The sequence below is a fragment of the Jaculus jaculus genome, chromosome 17, assembly GCF_020740685.1.
Source record: "Jaculus jaculus isolate mJacJac1 chromosome 17, mJacJac1.mat.Y.cur, whole genome shotgun sequence".
NCBI lineage: Eukaryota > Metazoa > Chordata > Mammalia > Rodentia > Dipodidae > Jaculus > Jaculus jaculus.
In genome coordinates, this window is record NC_059118.1 from 6,023,433 (window position 1) to 6,048,560 (window position 25,128).

The following is a 25,128-nucleotide window of genomic DNA, read 5'->3' on the forward strand; positions in this document are numbered from 1 at the left end:
CTGGAATTCAGATCCAGCCTCAAACACACCTTAGGGCTTGTTGCAGTCCAGTTCACATTGCTGGTAGAAATCACCCAACCAAGAGTAGCTTCTGGGAAAAAGAGATTTATTTTGGCTTACAGGCTTGAGGGGAAGCTTCACGATGGCAGGGGAAAACGATGGCATGAGCAGAAGGTGGACATCACCCCCTGGCCAACATAAGATGGACCACAGCAACAGTAGGGTGTGCCAAACACTGGCAAGGGGAAACTGGCTTTAAGACCCATAAACCCACCCCCAACAATACACTCCCTCCAGGAGGCGTTAATTCCCAAATCTCCGTCAGCTGGGAACCTAGCATTCAGAACACCTAAGTTTATGGGGGACACCTGAATCAAACCACCACAGGGCTGAACCTTGGGATCTGCCCACAGTTACACCGCCTCCAGCCCAGTTACAAGCTTGAGTAAAACTGCTGAATCTATTGGGGCACATCAATTCAAACTACCACAGTTGCTTAGAGTAGATTTGCTTTACTTTTGCATTTGAAAGTGAATGTTAAATACTTTTTTTTTTTAAACATAAATGAGAGTTACTCATTTTCTCTCAGCCCTTTATAAAGCATTCTTTGATACATTCACTGAGCAAATTCTGTTGGTGTATTGTAGGCCTAGGTTTTATTCCGCTATCTACTAGAATGAAAAGGTATACTGGACAGTAATTGTGAGTTAATTCTAATCTCTGTTTAGTCATTATTTTCAATTTGTAGAGTGATTTGTGGATTTTACACAGCATTTATAGCTTTGGAAGACAGGCATCCCTTCAAACTATTGTTTTTATTGAAAGACCAAAAGAACTTTGTTGCATATATTAGCATCTGAGAACTTTGGTTATGTTTTGAACATAGAAAATACATTAAGACTGGTCGTGGTGGCACATATCTTTAATTCCAGCACTCAGGAGGCAGAGGTAAGATGATCTCTGTGAATTTGAGGCCACCCTGAGACCGCATAGTGAATTCCAGGTTAGCCTGAGGTAGAGGAGACCCTACCTTGAACCCCCTCCCCAAGAAAAATACACACACACACACACATACACAATGCATATGTACATTAAGGTCCTAGCTTGTAGAAAATCCTCCCTTCCCTACTCTCCTCAAAGGAGCTTATCCAAGGGGCAGTAATGTCCTTTGATGACAGACTTAAGGTTGAAGGTAAAGGTCCTATGTTGTGTAATGTAGTGGAAGGATTGTGTGTGAAGTCAGACTCCTTCTTGTAATGGTTTCCTATGGCCCATTCATTTCACTGTTTGGGATTTCTGATGATACTGTTCAGAAAGTTTTGCTTAATAATGAGCAAAAATGTGTGCTGAATACCTGCTCTGCTGCTGACTGGTAGAACAGTTACCTTGTCTCTACTTCTGTCATCTTTATTTTATAGGCTTGGACATTCAGATGTGGATAGAAAAGATGCCTTCTTCTTGCTGAAGAGTAGCCAGTCTTTTTTCCCCTGGAATTAAAATCATACCCCCCTTAGCTCGGAGTATTTTCTCTTGCTGTGCTTATTTCCTGGGTACTCTTTATTAGTGATTATCATCCATTATCACACATCAGAGCCACCTAGAGACTTCATAGAACACGGCATGAACTCAGTGTGACCTCATTGCACTGGAAGCTTGATCTCTGGGGATCACTCTCAAGGGGAGCCACTTGGTGAAGCTCTCACTTGGCTCTTAACCCACTACATCTATTTAGTGCTCTGCTCAAGCTCTTCCTCCTCATACTCTCCTGTGACTCCCTAACTGAGACAGCACTCCGCACGGCTTTGTCCTCCCTGTCCTGCTTGTCTCTCTTCAAGAGCTCAGCACTGCCTCTCAGCTGACTGCCTTTCTGTACTATTAAAAATAAACTAATACTTCTTCTGTTCGTTGACTTATTTTCAGTCTCTGATTTACAGGAAATATTCTGCAAATAATTTGGATGTTAAAAATCTCCGTGCTTGTAATTGTTTGCATTAAATTCCAACTGAGAGATATGTTTAGCATCTGTAGTATGATTTCTTTTTGTTAAGAGAGAGACAGAGAGGAGAGATTGAGAATTGGTGCACCAGGGCCTCAGCTACTGCAGTCGAAATCCAGACATTTGCGCCACCTAGTGGGCACGTGCGACCTTGTGTTTGCCTTACCTTTGTGTGTCGGGCAAACGTGGGATCTGGAGAGTAGAGCATGGTCCTTGGGCTTTGCAGGCAAACAAGCGCCTTAGCCGTTAAGCCGTCTCCGCAGCCCTGTGGTAAGGCTTCGGTAGGAACAGAGGCCTGCAGAGGAGCTGGGTGTTGCAGCACATACTTGTAATCACAGCCACTCAGGAAGCTGAGGCAAATGAGTTGAACATTTGAGGCTAACCTGGGCAATATAGTGAGATCTTGACTCAAAATTTTCTTTTAAAAACAGGCGTAAGTCAGGCATGGTGGCACATGCCTTTAATCCCAGCACTTGGGAGACAGAGGTAGGAGGACGACCCTGAGACTACATGGTGAATTCCAGGTCAGCCAGGGCTACAGCGAGACCATACCTCAATCCCCTTGCCCCAAAATAGAAAATAAACAATTTAAAGCTGGGTATGGTGGTACACACTTGATCCCAGCACTTGGGAGGATGAGGTAGGAGGATCACGGTGAGTTTGAGGCCAGCCTGAGACTACAGAGTGAATTCCAGGTCAGCCTGGGCTAGAGTGAGATCCTCCCTCCCTACCCCTAAAAACAGATATGGAATGTAGTTTGGTGATACGTAGCCCATCTGAGACCCTGGGTTTGATCTACAATACTGCTAAAATGTAAACTATGAGAAAGTTGGAGTAAAAGCAGGAGAACTGGTTGAAAGTAAGAATTTAAAGTTAGATTGTAGTTCCTGTCTCCTGTTCCGTGTTGCACAGTGGAAGATGTAGGAGGCTTATTTTTCAGAAAGATACAAGAAATGGGATCTGAACTGAAGGCCCCCTGTCATCGTGAAGAGAGGAGTAACTTACTAAAAATAAAATGGGCCGTGTTTTCAACTGCTAGTTAGGGTTTTTTTGTTTTTTTTTTAAACCAGGGTCTCACTCTAACTCATGCTGACCTGGAACTCACTGCAGCCCAGGCTGGCTTTGAACTCACAGCCATCTTCCTACCCCAGAGTGTTAGGATTAGACACATGCACCACCATGCCTGGCAGTAGTTACTTTGGGGGGCTGAGATGGCTTTTTAAGTGAGCAGTGTTGAATTAAAGCAGTATTTCCCAGGCCTCACTTATTTGCCTTTGCCCTCCTGCAGTGTGTCTTGTGGAGCCTCTGTGTGCTGTTCCTTCATGCTGAGTGTATGTAAAGCACTTCCGTACTCCGTGTACAGGTTCGAAGAGTGCCGGGTTCCAGCGGCCGTCTCCATAAGACAGAGGATGGGGGCTGGGAGTGGAGTGACGACGAGTTTGACGAAGAGAGTGAAGAAGGGAGAGCGGCCATCTCACAACTCAGGGTAAGCTTGGCCAACCTGCAGTCCCCGCTCCCCCAGGTAGGGTCTCACCCTAGCCCAGGCCGACCTGTGTGTAGTCTCAGGGTGGCCTTGAAATCATAGCAGTCCTCCTACTTCTACCTCCTGAGTGCTGGGATGAAAGGCATGCGCCACCACGCCCAGATAACCTGCAGTCTTTAAAAACTCTGTATTATTCATTTATTTATTTGAGAGAGACAGAGCGTGAGTGCGGCACGCCAGGGCCTCTTGCCGCTGCAAAGGAACTTCCAGTGCATGTGCTGCTCTGCTCCTCTGGCTTCATGTGAATGCTGGGAAATCTAGCCCAGTCCGTCAGACTTTGCAAGCAAAGGTGCCTTTAACTGCTGAGCCATCTCCCCAGCCCTAACCGGTATTTTTTAAAAATGGACAATATCCATACTTAAGATAATAAATCATGATAATTCCCTCCCCTTCCCCACTTTCCCCTTCACAAGTCCACTTTCTATCACAGTGCCTCCCTCTCCCCATTAGTCTCTTGGCTTGGTGTCATCTCTTCCTGCGGTTACGAGGGTCTTGTGAGGGTGGCACAGGCGCTGCGAGGCCGAGGGTCTCGAGGCCGGTTTCTGTGCGGACACTGGCACTGGAGGCAGCCCGCCCCGCCTTTGGCTCTCACATTCTTTCCGCTGATGACCTGCCTCCTGTAGGGCTGAGCGCAGTACAGCTTTTCCAGGTGTCTGTCAGCTGGTCTACAGGGAGGTTTTCAGCTCAGCCCCAGCTTGATGTGACCTGACAACCCAGGCATGTCCTACCTGTACTCTTTACCTAGAACTTTCTGTAGTTCTTTTTCAGCATAACTTCCTAAAATAGAAGAGCATTTCCTTGACTTCCTTGCTAACGGAAACCCAGTAAATTCTGCATAGCAAATTAGACTGGCATATCTGTTTGAATGTGATAATATTTAAGATATATAAAAATAATCCAAATCTAATGATGAAAACTGTGAGATGGAAACTATACTGGATAGTATTAAAGGCCTGTCAGCACTGCAGAAGAAAAGAGTCAGGAACTTGAAGGCCTAGCAGCATTAAGTATGTTCCCTAAAGGATCTAGCCCTTGTTCCTGAAGAGGAACAGTGCGTGTCTTCTTGCCCGATCGGGTGTGTACTGGTGTGTGTGTGTGTGTGTGCGTGTGCATGTGTGCTTGCTATAAGCCATCAAGACGGGTCTGTCTTTGCTTTGTTGCATCACTCTTAACCCAAAAGGAGCACACCATGTTGTCAGGAGCAGGTCCCAAGAATAGAAGTGTGTGCATGCCAGGTCTTCGAGGGCCGCATACCTCACTCGTTTAGTACCTTCTTCGGCGAGTGAGATAACGACATACTTTGCTTTTGCCTTGTCACAGAGCCGACTCTCGGACTCTTAGCACGCGTAGTTGCTTAGCATGGACTCTTTGCCGACTTAACTGGTCAGAGCTTTCAGAATCGTTCTTTGAAGAGCTGGAAGCTGGCAAAAATTTATTGAGCTCTAAGTTTAGAAAAGAAATGTGAACATTTATTTACACGATTATGAGTTTACTATTTCTTTAGAAATGTGGGGCTGTGGCATTAGGTCATTTGTCTGTCACGTTGATCCTCTCATGCACTGTTACATTAAAGCAACCAGGGAAAGCAGGTGCTGCCCCAGCCTCCGTCACCTTTCACGATTATTACCATGTAGCTATCTGGAAGAAATCTGGCACTCATTTTTTCATGCCCTGTTTAATTAGGTATCTAAACAGCATAGGAAATTACGTTCTTTGTCATGGAATAAAGTACTTATCTGCTGCCTGACAACACTTGAGTCTCTCATGTTTCCTTATTAAGCTGATATTGTTAAAATTTTTTAATTAATTAATTAGTTTTGATAGGCAGAGAGAGAGAGAATGGGTGTGTAAGGGTCTCCAGCTGCTGCAAACAAACTCCAGACGCATTCCCTTGTGCATCTGGCTTACGTGGGTCCTGGAGTGTCGAAGGTGGGTCCTTTCACTTTGTAGGCAAACGCCTTAACTGCTAAGCCACCTCTCCAGCCCTGAAATTGTTAAAATTTTAATATAGCATGTATATTGATGCATTCCTTATAGGCTACTTGAACACACATCTGTGTCGTTTCTTTTTCCCAGAAAACTTTTGCTAGAGTTGATTGTGAGTTAATTTATGAACCAGATTAAAATGGAGTTGCCTTGCATTTAATGTTTATTGCAGTTCCTCGGAACTGACTTACCAGTTATTTAAGTCCCAAGTTAACAGACATCCTTCTGTATCTTTCAGTCTCCCCGAGTGAAAGAATCATTATCAAATTCTGAGGTAAGTAACTGAGATTACTGAACTCTTGTTAAAATAGACTTGTTTTGTTTGGTTTTTAATTTTAATTTTTTTAACTTGAAATATTTATGTGGTTGGTTTTCTTTCTTTCTTTTTTTTGAGTGGAGAGAATGTATGTTCTTTAACGTTACTGAAACATTATGCCAGCCAGATTTTTAAAAGTTGGATTAAGGGTCCAGAATGTTCTTAATTTACGAATTATTTTTTCCCCCTTGGGCTTCTTAAAGTAAAAAGTACTCTTTTTGTCTTAATCTGTCTCAAAATTTGTTATATTGTTCCTCCTTCCTTCCCTCCCTCCCTCTTTTTCTCTCTCCCTCTCTTTCCTTTCCTTTTTATTTTCTTTCTCTCTCTCTTCTTTCCTTCCTTCCTTTCTTCCTCTTTTTTGTAAGGTAGAGCTCCTTCTAGCCCAGGCTACCTTGGAATTCACTCTGTAATCCCAGGCCGCCTTAAACTCATGGTGACCCCCTGCCTCTGCCTGGACGCAAGGCAGGTGCCACTATGCTGACTTTTCTCTTTCTTTTGAATGTCTTTCCCCAGTCTTGTCTCTAGTTAAGTAATTTCTGTTTTCTGTGTTTATTGCCTCGGGGTTATATGAAAATCCAGTAAACAGAATTTGTTCGGCTTTCGTCATGGCCATTCTGCCATGTGTTCTTTCTTAGGGTGCCATCTCTTGAGCACAGTGTATGGTTTAAGACCACACATTCTGCTTGTGTATTTGTTTTCATTTCATTTGTGTGTGTAGTACACAATTAACGTGTATGATTTATGTGGATAGAACTGTGTTCTTTAAAACTGAAAATAAATGTACTTTTAATATATGAATAGGCCAGTCTCTGACAGCTTCTGTTAGAACTACTGCTCATTAATATTTCTACCTCCATTCCTTGGCATGTAAAAGAATTGCACTTTCCAACTTTGAAATTGTGCATGGCCGTCTCAGTTCTTTTGGCCAATGAAGAGTTAAAGAGTTAGAAGATTCCCCTTGATTTCTTCTTTCTCTCCTTCTCTTTATTTATTTATTTGAGAGAGAAGCAGACAGGTAGAGGAAGAGCCACTGCAAACAAACTTCAGAAGTATGTGCCACCTTGTGCATCTAACTTACGTGGGTACAGGGGAGTTGAACCTGGGTTCTTGTGCTTCACAGAAAAATGCCTTAACCGCTAAGCTATCTGTCCAGCCATGATTTCTTGTTTCTTTCACCCTGTCAATAAGCCTGCACCCCTGAGTATGAAGGGGATACAAAACTAAATGACCCCTGTTGGTCATATATACTTGAGACTGCAGTAAATAACTCTTATCATTTTATTGTCTTGAAATCTTAGGGTTATTGCATTTAATCTAACATGCCTCGACTAATTTCTTAGAAATGGACTAAGAAAGTATTTTACAGATTGTCCAGTTTTTAGTCTTCTCATTGTGCCTTTGATCAAGTAGCGTCTCCCTGAGAATTCTCATACAATGTTTTTTTCATTTAATTATGATAAAATTAACAATATAAAATTTACTGTTTCAGTCCAGTGACGTAGATACATTCTGCTGTAGTGCAACCATTACCACCATCTATCTCAAGACTTCTTGGAGGGTGGGGCTTGGCAGGAGGGCCTCACTCCAGCCCAGGCTGGCCTGGAGCTCACTCTCCATTCCGAGGCTTGCCTCAGATCCGCAGCGCTGTTCCGCTGCCTCCCGAGTGCCAGCATGAAAGGCTTCTCAAGACTTTTTGACCTTCCAAACTGAAACTGCACTGCAGCTTTAGCCCCTGGAAACTACCTTTCTATTTTCTGTCTCCATAAATTTGACTGTTCGGTATATTTCATATATGTAGAGTCATACACTATTTTCTGTTCTTCATATGTAGAATCATATACTGGTCTGTGTACTTTATAAATGTTTGTCCTTTCCTGCTTTTCCTTCTCTCTACTTCTATAACACTGTATATGTGATTTTGTTGCAGCTCTTTTCAACAACTGATCCCATGGGTACTTTACTCCAAGTTCCAGAACAGATTTCTGCTCATCTACCTCAGCCAGCTGGGCAGATGCCTACACAGCCAACCCAAGTCTCTCTCCCACCCCCAGCAGAGCCGGCCAGAACAGCTCAGGTAAAGTAGGGTGTGTGTTAAAGTTTGCCTTGTGTGCAGATGAAAAAAAAAAAAACAGATGTTAATGTGGAGCACAGTCTGTGTACTCTGGCTGGTGTTTTGGTTTTGAAACAAGTTAGAAATCCTGTTTACATAGTTTTAAGCATGTGCAAATAAGAGGGCTTTGTAAGGATCATTCAGGTTTTTAAGTAGAAGAGTAAGTTAATAATAAAAACATTCCAGCCAGGTGTGGTGGCGCGTGCCTTTAGTCCCAGCACTCGAGAGGCAGAGGTAGGAGGATCGCCATGAGTTCGAGGCCACCCTGAGACAACATAGTGAATTCCAGGTCAGCCTGAGCTAGAGTGAGACCCTACCTTGAAAACAACAACAACAAATGCAAAGACTGCTTGTTTCATATCTTGATTAGATCATCACGGACAATAGGTGTAACTGTAGAGTGCAGCTGATGGAGTCGGCAGCTGATGGGTGGGCCCTGACCTGCTGGGCTGCTTTCTTTTGCTCACTTCTTCTTCTTTATTAATACTTTTTTCTGGCCTCTCCCTCCCCCTAGAATTACTCATTTTTAAATGCTAGTTTTATCAGGGTTGGTTTTGTTGAAACTAGGTAATATTTAATCAGTCGTACAGAGACTCCATTCAGGGGCAGTGTTTGAACAGAGGCCTCCCTGTGAGCCCTGCTCGTGGTGTGACTTCGTGCTCACCCTGGAAACCTGGCCCTGGCATCAGGGTGCAGGTCAGGGTTTCCAGTTCAGTTCATTTATGAAGTGGAAGTCACATGCAGTTAGTCATAGCGCTGGCTTCATTTAGTCTTTTATTCCTGCAAGCTTTTCATATGGAGTCTTAGAAAAACCGAAAGAAAGATTGGATTTATCTTATAGATAATATAAATAGAACAATGAGATAACTGTATAGTTTTCACAAGGCTTAGTTTAGCCACAAAAGGGCCTAAAACCGTGGGTTGCGTGGATTCTTGAGGCGTGGTTGGCGTGGGCTCGACCTTGTGATGGCCAGTTGTATGTTGACAGATTTGCTTGACAAGTGAGAAGCTGCGGGCTGGAGAGATGGTTCAGCTGTTAAGGTGTTTGCTTGCAAAGCCAAAGGAGCTTGGTTCAGTTCTCCCCTGGAACCACTTAATCCAGGTGCATGTATCTGGAGCTTGTTTGCAGTGCCTGGAGGCCCTGGCACACCCATTCTTCCTTACTTTCTCTCAAATAATTATTTATAAATAAAAAGAAAAGTAAAGTGAGGAAACCTTGCTTGATGGTTTTCACTCTTGATGAGAGAAATAGGACTGAAAATTACAAAACATTTAATGTAGCTCTGTAGTGATTTCATCTGGGTTTGGGGATTTGTTTGTTTGTTTGTTTTTTGAGGTAGTGTCTCACTCTTAACTCAAGCTGACCTGGAATTCACTGTGTAGTCTTAGGGTGGCCTCAAACTCACGGTGATCCTCCCACCTCTGCCTCCCGAGTGCTGGGATTAAAGGTTTGCGCCACTACTCCTGGCATGGGGAATCTTTTTCTAATGTTTTTATCTTTTTTAAAAAAATATATTTATTTAAGAGAGAGAGAGAATGAGATTGGGCACACTAGGACCTTCAGCTGCTACAAGTGAACTCCAGACACGTGCATCACCTTGTACATTTGGCTTACATGGATCCTGGGCAATTGAACCAGGGTCTTGGCTTTGCAGACAACCCCTTCTCTCAGCTAAGCCATCTCTCCAGCCCTCTCAGGGTTTTAACCAGCTGACAGTTTGTTCTTGTTGCTGCGTTGTAGTGACTGTCCTCCCACAGCAGGGCAGGAGTAGGGGCCCTCTGCTGGCGAGAGAGAACTGCCGCCAAGTGGTTTGTGCTTGCAGTGTTCTGGGCAGTGACTTTGTGCTTTTAATACATTTCAGGCTCTGCCTTCAGGAGCGGAATCCCAAGATACAAAGATTCCCATTAGCCTAGTACTAAGGTTAAGGTAAGTAACACTTTTGGTTTTCTGGGCACAGTGCAGATGTGGTAACAGTCTTGAACTTGGTTGCAGCTGGGTGAGACTGTCCCTCAGCTTCAGCTGCTGTGTGCTGGTGGACTCTTCTTAGGAGGAGGAGCCTCAGTGAGGGCCTTGCTGCCTCGCTGCAGGCGCCTTCCTAGCTGCTTCTGCACTAGTTGTGGCCAGCCACGGCATTTGTGGCATTACCAGTTTGGCTGGAAGCATGATCTGTAACTGAGGAGCACTGTTCGTGAGCAGCAGACAAGCTGGCTTCTCTGAACGTTAGTCTTGCAATGCGATCATACTCTCAGTGCAGACTCTGGTATCAACTAACTCAGGAGCAGGCTGTTTTATGACTGTGACTGAGCAAACAGTGCAGAGAAGAGTGCCTGTGGTGTGTTAATGTGTCTCTGTTCTTGGCAAATGCTCCAATTGCTGGCTCAGGTGGGACCATGTCAGGAGGTCCTGCTCAGGAGAAAGTGTCATGGGAGTGAATCTGTTCACTTCAGCTTCTCCTACCAGCACCCGTAGCTGAATCAGGATTCTGTAATTTTCTTGTCAAATACTGTGGCTATTGTTTGGTCTCTTTAGATTTAAATGCCCTAGAAAATATTTTTTTAAATTATGAGAGACATGCCAGGCTATCTTTAAGTATTCCTAACATCTTTAAACGTCTACCACTCAATTGCCGTTGACTAATCCCCCTGCATAAATGAATTCCTGGTTGTCTTCTCTATAAGGTTAGAGTTAAAGATAGAAACAGAGCATTATTTCCCTAGGCCGGGCATGGTGGCACACGCCTTTAATAATCCCAGCACTTGGGAGGCAGAAGTAGGAAGATCGCCATGAGCTCGAGGCCAACCTGAGACTATATAGTGAATTCCAGGTCAGCCTGGGCTAGGGCAAGCCCCTACCTCGAAAAAAAAAAAAAAAGTCTCTTACTTGGAGCAGTGAAATGACGTCATCAGTGTGAAGAAGGTTGCTTTTCAGCTACCAAAACCTCAGTAAAGCTGGTTTCACCTCAGATAGGATGCCTTGGGAATCTCATCCTGTATTCTAACTGAATGGGAAGAAGATACTTGATCTTTAAAGAGCTTTGTTTTGAAGTCCTTCAGCAGTATACAAGGGTTGAGGAAAGTGGAGAAGATACTTGTGAGTGATATAGTTTCCTCTTTTTTGAGAGTGATTACTTAATAATCAATGTTTCAGACTTTATAGGAGTAGTAGACAGAGTAAGTGACCAGAAGAGATAAGAAACACCTTTTATATTTGAATTTAATTTGCCATGTTATTATTTGAGCTTGAAAGGCCATTTAAATCACTAACCTTGGGCTGAGCATTTCTAGGAAGACTAGATTGAACAATGATGTGTCAATGCAGACTGTGCCTAGTACTCGTAGGTACTGTGGGGGATACCAAGAAAAGATAAAGTTTATTGCCCACTGATAATGAAGTGTAGGCCGGAGGCTGATTTCTTGTGTCTGCATTACCCAGCAGAAAGCTGGCTACAGGGTGTATGTGCGCGTGCGTGTACGAAGCTGGCTGTGCCCGTGCACGCGAGGCGGCCTGTGGGCCTGGGCTGCAGGTCGGTTTCCAATGAGGGGTCCTGAGCCTTCCAGTGCGTCCTTTGTGAACTGTCCTGACGCTGTGCCGTGTTCAGTAAGCAGTGGCCAGTCGTGTGGGCTTCTAGACATAGAGTTCCCGTCTCTCTCCCTTCCACTGGAACTTCTAAGGAGCCCGTTTGGTCTCAGCACATGGTGTGGTGACCATCGTAACCAGTCATATACTCGAATTTCTAGAGTCACGCATGCTGATCGTATGGGCCCAATTGCTTCACTATCCTCTGCCTATCTGAGTCCTGCCCATCTACTAAATTTCATCTAAAACCTGCCTCTGAAGCATTCCTCATTACTCCACTGCATGTGTTCTTTGCATTCCTGTGGTGGAATTTGAAGGAGTGCCATGTTTTTCATTTTATGAGTTGGCCACGACTGATCATTCTTGGTAGGTGAGGTCCTTCGTGGCACAGTGGACACGTGGGAGTGGTGATAAGGATGAAAACGGTACCCTGTCTTTTTTACATCACTCCTTCTGTTTGCATATTTTTCTTAGTTTTGTATGATCATGTGTCCTGTTTCATTTTGTGTTTGCAGAGCAGAATGCCTCAGACAGTAGTTTATAAACAACAAAGAAGAGACTTTTAGATGAGTGTGATTGCTCACACTTGTAATCTCAGCATTTGGGAGACTGAGACAGGAGGATTGCTGAGAGTTCAGTGCTAGCCTGTGCAGTGTAATAAAAAGAGTGAGCTCTTGTCTCAATATCTCCCTTAGTCTCCCTACAAAAGACCCAAAAACTATTTAATTTTTGAGGTGTTTTTGGTTTTTTGAGGTAGGGTCACCACACCATGCCACACAGCTTTTGGCCATTTCATTTCATTTCATTTCATTTCATTTCATTTCATTTCATTTCATTTCATTTCTTTGGTTCTGGGAAATCAAACCTGGGCCCTTTGACTTCACAGGCAAATGCCTTAACCACTAGCCATCTCTCCAGCCCCATTTTTTTGTTTTTTTGAGGTAGGGGTCTCACTCTAGCCCAGGCTGACCTGGAGTGCATTGTGTAGTCTCAGGGTGGCCCGGAGATTATTTCTTAGTTTTGGAAGTTGGGAAGTCCAAAACTGCAGGCTCTAGACCTGGTGAGAGTCTTCCTGCTGCTTTCTCCATGGCGCACCAGACCGCTCGTCGCTGAAGGCCTTGCCACCCAGCACTGGGACCTGATGGGACTCACTTAGGTTGCTCTGTCATCTTAGTGGGGAAAAGGTGGGAATGGGCAGGTAAGAGACTCCTCACGTGTGAGTGAGATGTTTGTGTTGCTTAGCAGGGTTGTAAAGCGAAGCTTGTAGGAGATCAAGTGATCGTGCACACGAGTCCATGCTGAGCTGTGGAGCGGGCACGGCAGGCTCATCGTGTGCTCAGTGGGAACAGCATAGCCTTTCCACATACGTATTGGCAGACTGTATGCATGTTAGAAATGTCAGGAATTCTCATGTTACTTATTCTGTTTTCTTACTTAGGAATTCCAAAAAAGAATTAAATGATATTCGATTTGAATTTACTCCCGGGAGAGGTGAGGAATAAAAAAGATTGACAACAAAATAACTCTTAATTTGTTACTTAGTTAAGTAGGACATCTTTGTCCTTTAGATAAGGTTTGCAATAAAGAATGAAAAAAATTCCTGGTTTAGGTTTTGGGGGCATAAAATAAAAATACAATTTACTTATTACTAAATTCTTTTAGAAAATAAAATGTAAAGCAAATAATAATGAATGTAGTCATATTTACTCACATGCTTTGTGCAAAGCATTATCCTGTTAAAGTCTCACAGATGCCACCTAGGGACGAGTTCTCCTCATTAAACAGCAAAGTAATTTGTTCAAGGTCATACAGCCAACAGAGGTGGTAAAGTTCAAATAAGATCTGTCAGAAATTGCGATGATTAAGGGACTGGGGAAGGGGAAGGTAGAGGGAGGAAATTATGACCATGTTACATTGTCTTTGGTTATGGAAGTTGTCAATAAAAAGGTTTAAAAAAAGAAATAATAAAATAAATTTAGAAAAAGTTATGTCAGAGCCCAAAGTTCTTGCTGTTATGTGCTTGTTATCTGTAATAGTAAAGCAGAAACAAGGCCCCAGCCTCCCCCTCATAGAGAGGCTGAACCTAGTCACAACTGGTTTGCGATTGTGAAACTCAACCTGGAGCAAGGCTTAGTTCTTGCCTGTTTCTTAGGGTTCTAGGATGGGGAGTGGCCAGCAAGTATTTGTGGATAGGTTCCACAGTTACTTTCCCTGCTGCCTCATTTTCCGCAGCTGGCCGGTGAAGAGAAAGGATGCACACAGAGGTGTGTTTTAGCTTTTTAGAGCCAGGCAGAGCCCCATTTTCAGGCATCAGTGCGGGTCTGCTGAAGATGACAGTTGAGCCCATTTGCCTCATCTCCATTGTACCGCCTAGAGTGACTGCCTAACAAGTCACCAAAATGGTTTTTAGCCACTTATTTATGAGGAAGAGGGAGAATGGGTGCTCCAGGGCCTAGCCACTATAAACAAACTCCAGATGAATGCGCCACTGCGCACTTGGCTTACGTGGCATCTGGCGAGTTGAATCTGGGTCCTTAGGCTTTGCAGGCAAGCACCTCCACCACTGAGCCATCATTCTAGTCCACCACCAGAATAAAAAAGCAAATGATTTTAACAAAACCCTGAAATATGTTTCACAAAGAGAAGAGGTTGCAGTTTGTTTCCCCAGATTTTGAAAATAAATGTCCATTTGACTAGTCCTGAATGTCGTGTCTCAGACTCAGGGAGCTCAGGTTCCTCCGCCGCTGCTGTAGAGGCTCGTGTCCCACGGGCATGGGCGTCCTGCCTTCCCCAGTGTCGACCATTCTGCCATAGGGTTCTTAGAGATGCTGCCCCAGTCAGTCCTCAGAATTGGGAACTTGAGCGTCCCCGGTGGAGGAAGAGCCCTTCGGCCGCGCGGGCTCTGTGGCTTGAGTCGCTAGCTTGGGTCTGCGCTGTGCTCCCGTGCTGGCTCTGCCAGCTAGCTGTGGCATGTGCAAGCCATGCACCCCTCCTCCCCTGTTCTTGCAGATACCGCAGAGGGGGTCTCTCAGGAGCTCATTTCTGCCGGCCTGGTCGATGGAAGGGACTTGGTAATAGGTAACTGCATTGTTTTTGCCCTGTGTGTCTGTGTGTATACTTAGTGTCTAGAAAAGCTTGCTTTTATTCCTCCCACCACGTTGGCCTGACACTTATTGGATTTTGGCTTGGCTGAACTTATAGGTCTTGAGGACAGCTCCTTATTAGAGGGTGGTGACGAAAGCATCCTCAAGTCTTTGGGACACTATAGTGGAAATGATGACAGAGGTCACAAGTTAACTGAAGCTTGGTCAGTTCTGATAATTTCTAGTCATTGTGGAACACAGAAGTGAGCCAGAGTAGAAATTGAAGACTTTTTTTTTTAATGAGAGAAAGAGTGAAAATTGACACACCAGGTCCTGTAGCCGCTGCAGTTGAACTGCAGATGTGTGCGCCACCTCGTGCGCTTGCGTCTCCTTGTGCGTGTGGCTGACGTGGAACCTAGAGAGCTGAGCATGGGTCCTTAGGCTTTGCACACAAGCTCCTTAACCTCTAAGCCATCTCTCCAGCCCTTAAACCCTTTTAAAAAGATATTTTATTAATTTATGTATTTGCAAGTAGAGAGACAGACATTGAGAGAGAAAGAATTGAGTGTGCAAGGACCACTAGCTGCTGTACACGAACTCCAGGTACATGTGCCACTTTGTGCATCTGACTTTTACGTGGGTACTGGGGAATCAAACCCAGGTTGTTAGGCTTTGCAGGCAAGCACCTTAGCTACTGACCCATTTCTCTAGTCCTAAGCTCTTTTTACTTGTTTTGTTTTTTTGGGGTAGGGTCTTGCTCTAGCCTAGGCTGACCTGGAATTCACTTGGTAGTGACAGAGTGGCTTTGAACTCATGGTGATCCTCTTACTTCTGCCTCCAAGTGCTGGTATTAAAGGTGTGTGCCACCATACCTGGCTACCTAAGCTTAAAAAAAAAAGTTTATGGGGGGGGGGGGGGAGAGAAAGAGAATGGGCACGCCAGGGCCTCCTGCTGGTGCAAATAAGCTGTAGGTGCTTGCACCACCCTGTGCATCCGGCTGTAGATGGGCACTGGAGAATCAAATGGCCATCAGGCCTTGTAAGCAAGTGCCTTAACCACTGGGTCATCTCTCCAGCCCTTAAGCTTTTTAAATATGTGTGATAGTGGATCTGCGTAGCTGCTCATTAATGTCTTTCTCTGTTTGTATGGTTACAGTGGCAGCTAACTTGCAGAAAATTGTGGAAGAACCTCAGTCAAATCGATCTGTCACTTTCAAACTGGTATTCACCCTTTCTCCTCATTAAACTGTCTTACCTTTTACACATTAGGGGCTTCTCAGACCAGCCTCTGTGTTCCCTGAATTATGAGACTATTAAAATGTGCTGAGTTGCGTTCATTTAGTCATCTCTACCACTGGTGTTGCCCTTTGAGTGGACTCCCTCCCTCCTTCCCTTCCTCCCTCCCTCCCGCTTACAACCCCAGACCTTGAATTGTTCTTGAAATTATAAAGCAATCTGACGTTAGCTGCACATATAACTCCCATCTTCTCATGCCTCCATTAGCCTCCTGTTTCTGTCCCAGGGCCCTTTCTACACTACCTTTCTTTGCATAGTTCCATGTTAGTTTTAATGACTACCTTCAAGATATTGTATAAGTAACCACAGCTTGTCATTCTGTTTGGTTCTCAGGCTTCCGGTGTCGAAGGCTCGGATATTCCCGATGATGGCAAACTTATAGGATTTGCCCAGCTCAGCATCAGCTAAGCCACAGCCTTGGAAGAGACGGCGTAACGAGATTCCACACAATGCGTATCTCTGTTGCTTCTGTTGGCCTAAACCCACTACTGCCAAAGAACCCAGCAACAAACCTCCCGGCTAGGAGCTTTAGAGTTCTTTCTTCATGTTCTTCCTACCATCATTTCCCCCTTTGCCCACAGGGAAAGAAAGCTGGGTCCCCAGTGGCCCGCGTCCCCTCAGAGTTCCGTTAGTAGACGTGCTGTGTGTGTCCCCTCTCTCCCTCCATCTGAGACGCGGCCATGCGCCTTTGGCCCAGGAGGGAGGTCCCTCTGCCCACTCTTGCCTTACCCCAGTGATGGCCCGGGTGGAAAGGCGCCAGCTGTGTTGGGTGCCCTCGGCTTGCCTGTTCTCGCCCACCTGCCAGGGTCTGGGCCTTGGGTATCTCTTTAACACTGAAGTAGCAATTAAAAATCGATTGTTCAGCTGGAGCCTAGAGAACTTAACTAGTGTTTTTTCTTTGTACCTGATGTGAATTCTAGCAGCCTTTGTTAGGAAAAAGCACAGCCTCAGGTGGAGGCAGCCTAACCTGTCGTGCGTCTTCATTCCCGGCGTCTCGGTGTGCCGCGGACGCCGCTCTCAGGCACCCTTCGCTGCTCCCTACAGAAAGGGCTGCTCGCCTTAACTTCAGCTGGTGCGATCCCTCTGACTGTAGTCACACTTCAGCCATCAGATCTTCAGAGTGGACCTTGGGAATGTTTTTACAGAAAACATCAAGACATGGCTTTTAAAAGCTAATTTTGCCAGAGGTAGTTTTTGAACAGAAAGAAACCATAAGTCATATCATTGGGCAAGAATTTTCAAATTAAAAAAAAATAAATTGAAGACAAAACTGCTGCTTGAACCTCCTGTGAAAATTGATTAGCCTGGGCTCTTAAGTCATGAAGAAGTGGGTGTACAAAGCTGAGATTTCTACAGCAATAAAGGAGACTCACGCTGGGCTGGAGGCCTGCCTTCTGCCCCTCTCCTGCACTGACTCTTCGGAGAGGGTGTCTGCGCCGACCCCGACACGATACGGAAAGTGAAACCACATGTGCCGTGACCTTTAGGTTTTATGAATAGACAGTGTTCATTTGATTTTCTACAGAAATTATATAAATTATTCTTTAGGGTTTAAAAAGAGCACTCAATGCAATATGTGAATCATCAGTGGGGTTGATTTTATTCTTTTTCTGTTGTTTCAGTCAGCCATTGTCTAGTTGTTCATAAGCACACCAAATTAACAAGTTTTGTAAAAGAAGGAGACCCACAGCAGTGGCTGTGCACCGCTGGACAGGAAGGACCACCCCCACCGTTTCTGTCACTACTGCTCGGAAGCAGGGATTTCCTAGTGGCCCCTTCCCCAACCTTCACGGCTCGGCTCGGGGTTGAGCACAGGGCCCTTCCTTACCAGCTCTGCCTGAACAAAGCTCTCCCTAACTGACTGGCTTCACTTTAGTTTCAGTCATGGTCTTTCCTCACCTGCTCTGGGTGCAAAGGCATGTTGGGAAAGGGATGTTGTTGAGAAAGAGAGGGGGTGGTTTAGGGGTGGGGGAGCTCAAGGAGAATAGATTAGATTAGACACCAAAGTCTAAGGTCTCAGCAGGATTAGTAAAAGAAAGGAGCCTGCTGAACCTGGAGAGAGAGAGAAGGTTGACCAGCTATCTGGAAAAATATTTAGCTTTTCTTTTGTTTCTGAGGATGGGGATGAGGAAGCAAGGATAGGGAGATGGGAATGATGTTTAGCAAAGAGATAGTGGCTTACTATAGAATCCTTTTTGCGTTGTTTTGTTTTGTTTTTGGAGGTAGGGTCTCACTCTGGCTCAGGCTGACCTGGAATTCACTCTGTAGTCTCAGGGTGGCCTCGAACTCTCGGCGATCCTCCTACCTCTGCCTCCCCAGTGCTGGTATTAAAGGTGTGCGCCACCACGCCCGGCTAGAATCCTTTTTGGTTTCAGACAGCCTATCTTAGTCTACTTCTTTGTGAGCCTGGAGCAGGGGACTTGGAGGTGGTAGGCTTCAGGCTGGGATTGAGTGGCAGCCCCTCCCCTGGTCACTTCGCCCATACCACCATTACCTTTGCACTGCTGTGGGGACCAGGAAGGACAATGAAAGTGGGTAGGACTTTCTTTTCAGTTCATTGTTTGCCCTTCTGGGAATTAGGAGACAGACATCAAGTCCCAGAGCGTGTGTTTCTTCTGCATGGCATTGTGAATTCCTTCTGCTGGAAACAAAGGAGCAGAAACTGCCCTGGAGCAGTTTGAATCTGTCACTAGGTCCCCAGATACACTTGTCCCTGCACTAGGGACTGACTATAGCACAAGGTATATGTGCCAATGCTGTTTGTGAAGTGAATGGTCTTTCAAAATGACTAATGGAGGTGTTTGGGCTTTGAACCAATCCAAGAGCCAGCTGAGACTATTTAATCATCTGAAGGACAGAATAATGGTGTATCAATAAATGGAGGTTCCTCCTTATGATGTATGCTAGATTGTGGAAGATGTAAAATATTCAACTTTCCCCCTTTTTTGACTTTGTATTTTACTGCATGTTTTCTTCATTTTTAATCAATAAAAAAATAAATTGTTCTTTGTGGTATATGGATGATTTGCTTTGGTGGCTATTGGAGAAGAGCTGGGGAGTGGGACATGTCTTTGCTACAAATGTTTGCTGTGAACAGAGAAGTCAGTGCACAGAGAAACTATAAAATGAGTGCACTGGTCTACAAGTCACCTAGAAGAGCTTTGAAGCATTGCACTGTACAGTTGGGGAACCCAGAACCCCAAATGTAAAGCATAACATGGGCAGGATGGGACACTGGAACTTTTTCCGGTTTGATCTTTTCTGAATCTTTAGTTCTGTTACGGTACTGAGCAGGGGGAGGGGGCCAGGTTCAAGCAGCTGGGAGCCTCTTCGGGAAAGGAAGAACAGAACTGAACCTGTGCTGCACAGCTTGGTATTGAAATGGCGGGGTTTCATGAAGGAGTCTAAGCCACTTTGTTAAATTACTGTTTATTTATGAGAGGAAGTAAGGAGAATGGGGTAAGAGTAAATTGGTCCCTTCCACTCACCATTCTTTCCAGCAGATCTTTGTCCCTGGGCTTGGTTCCTTAGCTTGCTTGCTTCTGGTCAGGTCGTCTACCCTGTGGGTTTTGTGGGTGTGGTGTGTGTGGGGGTGCATGGGCACATGCGGGCATGCGTGTGGAGCCCAGAGGTTGACATCAGATCCCTTTCTCTTGCTCCTTGGGGTTTGAATGTGAGATGCACCGCATGGACTCATGTTTGAACACTTGGCTTCCAACCTGTGGAGCTATTTGGGGAGGTCGTAAGACTTAGGAGGTAGAGCCTTGCTGGAGGAAGCGGGTCACTGTGGGTGGACACTGAGGTTTTGCACTTGCACTTGTGTTTGCTCTCTCCTCAGCTTTGTGACTGGGATGCAGTGTGACCAGTAGCCCTCCTGCTCCAGCTGCCGTGGCTTCCTGCTGCCAGGGAATGTGTCCCTGGGAACTATAAGGTAAAATAAACCCTTTAAAGTCACTTCGTATCTGGTATTTGATCCACAGGAATGAGAAAGTAACTAATATACTCCTGTGTGTTGAGACAGAGTAACTCACTGAACCTGGCATTTATCAGTTAGTTAGCCGAGTAAGCCAGCAAGCCCTGGGGAGTCTCCTGTCCTTGCCTCCCCTGGGGCTGCAGATGTGTGCCACCACTCCTGGCATCTTACCTGGCTTCTGCAGTTCCAAGTTCAGCTCCTCATGCTTGTGCAGCGAGCATTTTACCCATCACCCTTGCTCCCCCACGCTTACTATTTCATAGACTTGTATTTTTTATAATGTTTTAGTAGCAGTTCTAAAACAGTCAAGTGTCTACACATGAACAGATTTCCCTGCCATTAACCTCCCATCCCAGCTGGTCCACTGATGTAGCTGATACCTCACATTTACACACCATTGCCACCCAAAGTTGGTAGTTTATAGTAGAACTCGTTCTTGGCTTGTGTGGTATATTGTTTTGATAAATGTACCATGACATGAAGTCTACATGATATGTAATAGTCTCGTGGCCCTAAAAATCACCTTTTCTGCCTGTTCCTCCCTCCTCCTTTGCAAGCAGAGGGAACCAGAGAGAAGAGAGAGAGAGAGAGAGAGAGACATTGAGAATATGAATGGGCAAGCCAGGGCCTCCAGCCACTGCAAACAAACTAGATCAGTATGTACCACTTTGTCCGTCTGACTTTACGTGGGTCCTGGGGAATTGAACCAGGGTCATTTGGCTTTGCAAGCAAGCACCTTAATCACTGAGCCATTTCTCCAGCCTTCCTTCAAATGTTTTTATAGATCATTTTTTAAGGATTTTATTTTTATTTATTAGAGGCAGAGAGAGAGGGAGGGAGAGAGAATGGGTGTGCGAGGGCCTCTAGCCACTGCAAACAAACTCCAGATGCATGTGCCACCATGAACATCTGGCTTACATGGGACCTGGAGAATCGAACTTGGGTCCTTAGACTTCACAGACAAGTGCCTTAACTGGTAAGCTATCTCTCCAGCCCCATAGATTATTTCTTTTCAGCACTGAATTCCATTGTCTGTACATGGCTTGTCCATTCACCTACTGATGGAGGTCTTGAGAACTTGTGAAGCTGGACAGTTAGGAATCAGCCTGCTGAACAACGCACGTGCAGGTTGTGTGGAGATGGGTTCTTGGCGCATTCAAACACGTCCCAAGGAGCATCGTTTCTGGGTCACATGGAAGGGTGTATTTAGTTTTGTTAGAAACTGCCAGGTTGTTGTCCAGATTCCTGTACCACTGTGCATTCCTGTCAGCAAGGACAGCTGCTGTTCCATGTCGTGGTGGCTCTGGCATCATCAGGATTTGGGATGTGACTATCCTAATAGAAGTGTAGTTTTGTTTTTTTTTTTTTTTTCCCACTTTAATCTGCAGCTTCCCAGTGTACATGTTGTCCAGCATCTCTATCTGCGCTTACTTTTGTCTGCCTTGGTCAGGTGAGTTTATGGGTCTTTGATTTTTTTCTTTTTTGGTTTTTCAAGGCAGGGTCTTGCTGTAGCCCAGGCTGACCTGGAATTCACTCTGTAGTCTCAGGCCTTGAACTCATGGGATTCTCCTACCTCTGCCTTCCCCTGCCCCCCAGTGTTGGGATTAAAGGCTTGTACTACCACACCTGCCTTATTTTTCTATTTTGAAATAATCTCAGGTTTACAAAATAATTGCAAAGATAATAACAAGGAATTCACCTAGATGTTCCTCCAGCTTCTCTGAATGGCATTCTTGCCCAGCTAACTAGATAAAGTTATCTGAACCAGATAGGGCAAATCTATACTCAATACAAACTCTTCAGTTGCTCCAGTATTGCACCACCCCTGAATGCAGATTCCTCTTTCCTTAGCTCCAAGCTGCCTCTCCGGCGTGGCCTGTCTTTGTTTTTTTATGACTTAACACATTTGAGAAGCAATGGCTGCTTATTTTGCAGAATGTGTCTCAATTTGGGTTTGTCTGGTGTTTTTCTCATGATAAAATGCAGGTTGTGCATTTGGGAGAAAAAAAACCTAGAGCTAAAACCTAAAGAAAACTGGGCTTTTCTCACTGTTTCATCATGAGGACTAGGATGTAACTACGTCTCTGCTGGCTGCATGAACTTGGACGAGAATGTCTGCTGACACTCCCTCTAATGTCACTGCTTTTTCTTCTGTAGCTAATATTTTGCCTACATCTGCTGATGGCTCTTGCCTAACAAATGCCACTGCAATGGGGAAATGGAGGTTCTGGGGTGCTTCCTGGAACTCCGAGCCTGAGTTTATATCTGCAAACTAACCAAAGGATGGGCAATTCCAGACTCAAGAGAATTTTTTCAGATTTTCCAAAGGAGTGTGGAAAGGTGAAGGCTGAGAGGTAAGGGGAGATAAGTGGGGAGAAGAAAAGTATATCACATGGGGCCCAAAAGCCCATGTAAGCCACACGCAGCTCTGGACTCCATGTGACCAGATACGGAGTTGGGGGAAAAGTGTGGAAAGAAAAAAAGTTCAAGGAGCTCCTGCCATATGGGGAGCTGGAGGGGATAAAGAACCATGTGGGGAGTAAGGGCTAGGGGGCCCTCCTAGCTGGCCTTGGGTCTGAGCCTGGGCAGAGGCAACCCAAGCCCAGCAGAGGGAAAAACTTACGCATAGCTGGAAGTTCCCAAGTGGTCAGAGAGACACTGCCCTCCTCTTGGAAAGGTGTTTTTATAACCTTGGGGTGGTGGGCTGTCTGTTTAGGGCTGGGTTCTGTCTCAGGAACAGATTAGCTCTGGCACCAAGTTCCTAGGGCTGCACTTGACCAACCACAACTTTCAAATCCTATGAAAGACCTCCCTCCCAGGAGGGGTCTGACTGGAAAAGCAGTTCTTTGGAACTAGGCAAGAAATAAGAAGTCAGATCATCTTGGATTTTTAGCAAGTGCAAACTGTCCTGCCCTTTTTACCTTCCGGGGTCCAGTCACCCACTCCACCCACCTCACCAGGATGTTTGCCAAGTGGTCTTTTTTTTTTTTTTTTCTAATCTCTGTTGGTTCTATATTTATCCACTGAAATTCTATGGCGGGGGGCTGTAGAGAAGGCCCAGTTAAGGCACTTGCCTGCAAAGGCTAATGACCTGGGTTTGATTCTCCAGTACCCATGTAAGTCCACATACACAAAGTGGCACATGCATCTGGATTGCTTTTGCAGTGGCTCGAGGCCCTGGCATGCCTGTTCTGCCTGTCTCTTCTCTCTGCCTGCAAATAAATTAAAAAAGAAGAAAGAAAATCTCAAGACCATGACATCAAAGTAAAAGAGAGACTGATTGAGATAGGGAGGGGATATGATGGAGAATGGAGTTCCAAAGGGGAAAGTGGGGGGAGGGGAGGGTATTACCATGGGATATTTTTTATAATCATGGAAAATGTTAATAAAAATTGAGAAAAATAAGTAAATAAAAAAGAAATTCTTTAGTGAGGAAAAGCATTACCTTATCCCTCACTATGCACTGGATGCAGCCATTCACCTAGGAAACATGAGCTTGCAACAGCATGTGTCACCGTAATGTACTTGTGCCAGACTGCTGGGGAAGAAATGCCGGGCTGGTTGAATTTTACTAACCTCTCAGGTAGGAAGGTCAAAAGGCCATTTATATATACATGGTTGATAGACGTGTCTATTTTAATCAGGTTTATATTCTTACTGAGTTTTAGGAGTTCTTTGTTGCTGGGTGTGGGTGGTACACGCCTGTAATCCCAGCACTTGGGGTGCTAAGGCAGAAGGGTTTGAGCTACATTGTGATATCACAAAAAAAAAGAAAAAATGTGTTTTATTTTTTTGCATATTTTTGCTAACATTATCAGGTATCTTAGAATTTTTTCCTAGTCTATGGCTTAACTTCTCGTGCTCTTAACCGTGTCTTTCATAGGGCACACGTGTTCAATGAAGACCTGCTTATCAATTATCTCATAATTATGGCTCTGATACTTTATCAAGAAGGCTCTTTCCACCGGGTGTGGTAGCACACACCTTTAATCCCAGCACTTGGCAGGCAGAGGTAGGAGGATTGCCATGAGTTCAAGGCCACCCTGACACTCCATAGTGAATTCCAAATCAGCCTGAGCTAGAGTGAGACCTGAAGGACTCAGGAACCAGATGGGCGCCATGACAGGCTTCAGAGTCCTCAGTAGGCCTAAGTTTCTGTTTCCCAGCAAGATCTAAGTTTTTTATCTTCTGGTAAGGATGGGCTTAACAGATAACTAGAAACTGATCATGCCATACATTCTTGAAGTCCTAAAGTTCAGTTCCCCTAGCTCCAGCCCGCCGTCCTTGCCGTAAGGGTAGGCTTAACAGTTAAACTGGTTATGCCATACATTATGCCATACAGTCCTGAAGTCATGAGACATTCCTGTAGTCATGGATGAGCTCAATTCCCCTAGCTCCAGCCTGCCAACTTTGCCCGCCAAAATCTTAAGCCAACCAGAAGAGTATACTGTTTAAATCAGCCAATCATGTACCCATCGCCTTCTTCTATGTTCAAATCCCTATAAAAACCCTACCCTCCCACTACTTGGGGCTCTTGTACAAACCCTCTGCGTTGGTGAAGTCAAGCGACTGAGCTTAAGCCCGAATTAAAGCTCCTTGCCCTTATATACGTGTTTGGTTCTCCTTGGTGGTCACTGGGGATGCCTAGAACTGGGCATAACAAGACCCTACCTTGAAAAACAAAAAACAAAAACAAAAACTCTTTTCAAGCCGGGCGTGGTAGGGCACACCTTTAATCCCAGCGCTTGGGAGGCAGAGGTAGGAGGATCCCTGTGAGTTCAAGGCCACCCTGAGACTACATAGTGAGTTCCAGGTCAGCCTGGGCTGGAGTGAAACCCTACCACGAAAACCAAAAAAAAAAAATCTTTCCATGCCCAAGGTGATCAATTTTACTCCTATAATGTATCATTTTATGTTTTACTTTATTTTCTTGTTATTGTCATTTATTATTATTACTTGGTTTTCCGAGGTAAGGTCTCACTCTAGTACTGGCTGACCTGGAATTCACTGTGTAGTCTCAGGGTGGCCTCAAACTCACAGGGATCCTCCTACCTCTGCCTCCCGAGTGCTGGGATTAAAGGCGTGCACCACCACGCCTGGCTAGCTTTGTGCTTTATATTCGTACTTTGATCCATTTTAAGATTCCGTATTTTTCACTTTCTGTTTATAACACTGCTGCCCACGTTGGTGGGTGGGGTCCTTTGCACCTTCTCAGCCCAGATGCCACCTAACTCGTGACTTGTTTCTTT

The 25,128-nt window shown here is 45.0% G+C and overlaps 1 protein-coding gene across 2 annotated transcripts in view; it reads left to right on the top strand.

The window, feature by feature from the left end:
* Nucleotides 1-18,911, top strand: part of Oxsr1 (oxidative stress responsive kinase 1) — an 82,468-nt gene extending 63,557 nt beyond the window's left edge. For both annotated transcript variants that reach the window (XM_045136610.1, XM_004662096.2), the window contains 8 exons: nucleotides 3,360-3,482; nucleotides 5,764-5,799; nucleotides 7,769-7,915; nucleotides 9,814-9,878; nucleotides 12,967-13,019; nucleotides 14,538-14,606; nucleotides 15,767-15,831; nucleotides 16,240-18,911. In XM_045136610.1, coding sequence (XP_044992545.1) covers nucleotides 3,360-3,482; nucleotides 5,764-5,799; nucleotides 7,769-7,915; nucleotides 9,814-9,878; nucleotides 12,967-13,019; nucleotides 14,538-14,606; nucleotides 15,767-15,831; nucleotides 16,240-16,314 — 633 coding nt within the window. In that variant the 3' untranslated portion in view covers nucleotides 16,315-18,911. The remainder of the gene's footprint in view (nucleotides 1-3,359; nucleotides 3,483-5,763; nucleotides 5,800-7,768; nucleotides 7,916-9,813; nucleotides 9,879-12,966; nucleotides 13,020-14,537; nucleotides 14,607-15,766; nucleotides 15,832-16,239) is intronic.
* The last annotated feature ends 6,217 nt before the right edge of the window (nucleotides 18,912-25,128 follow it).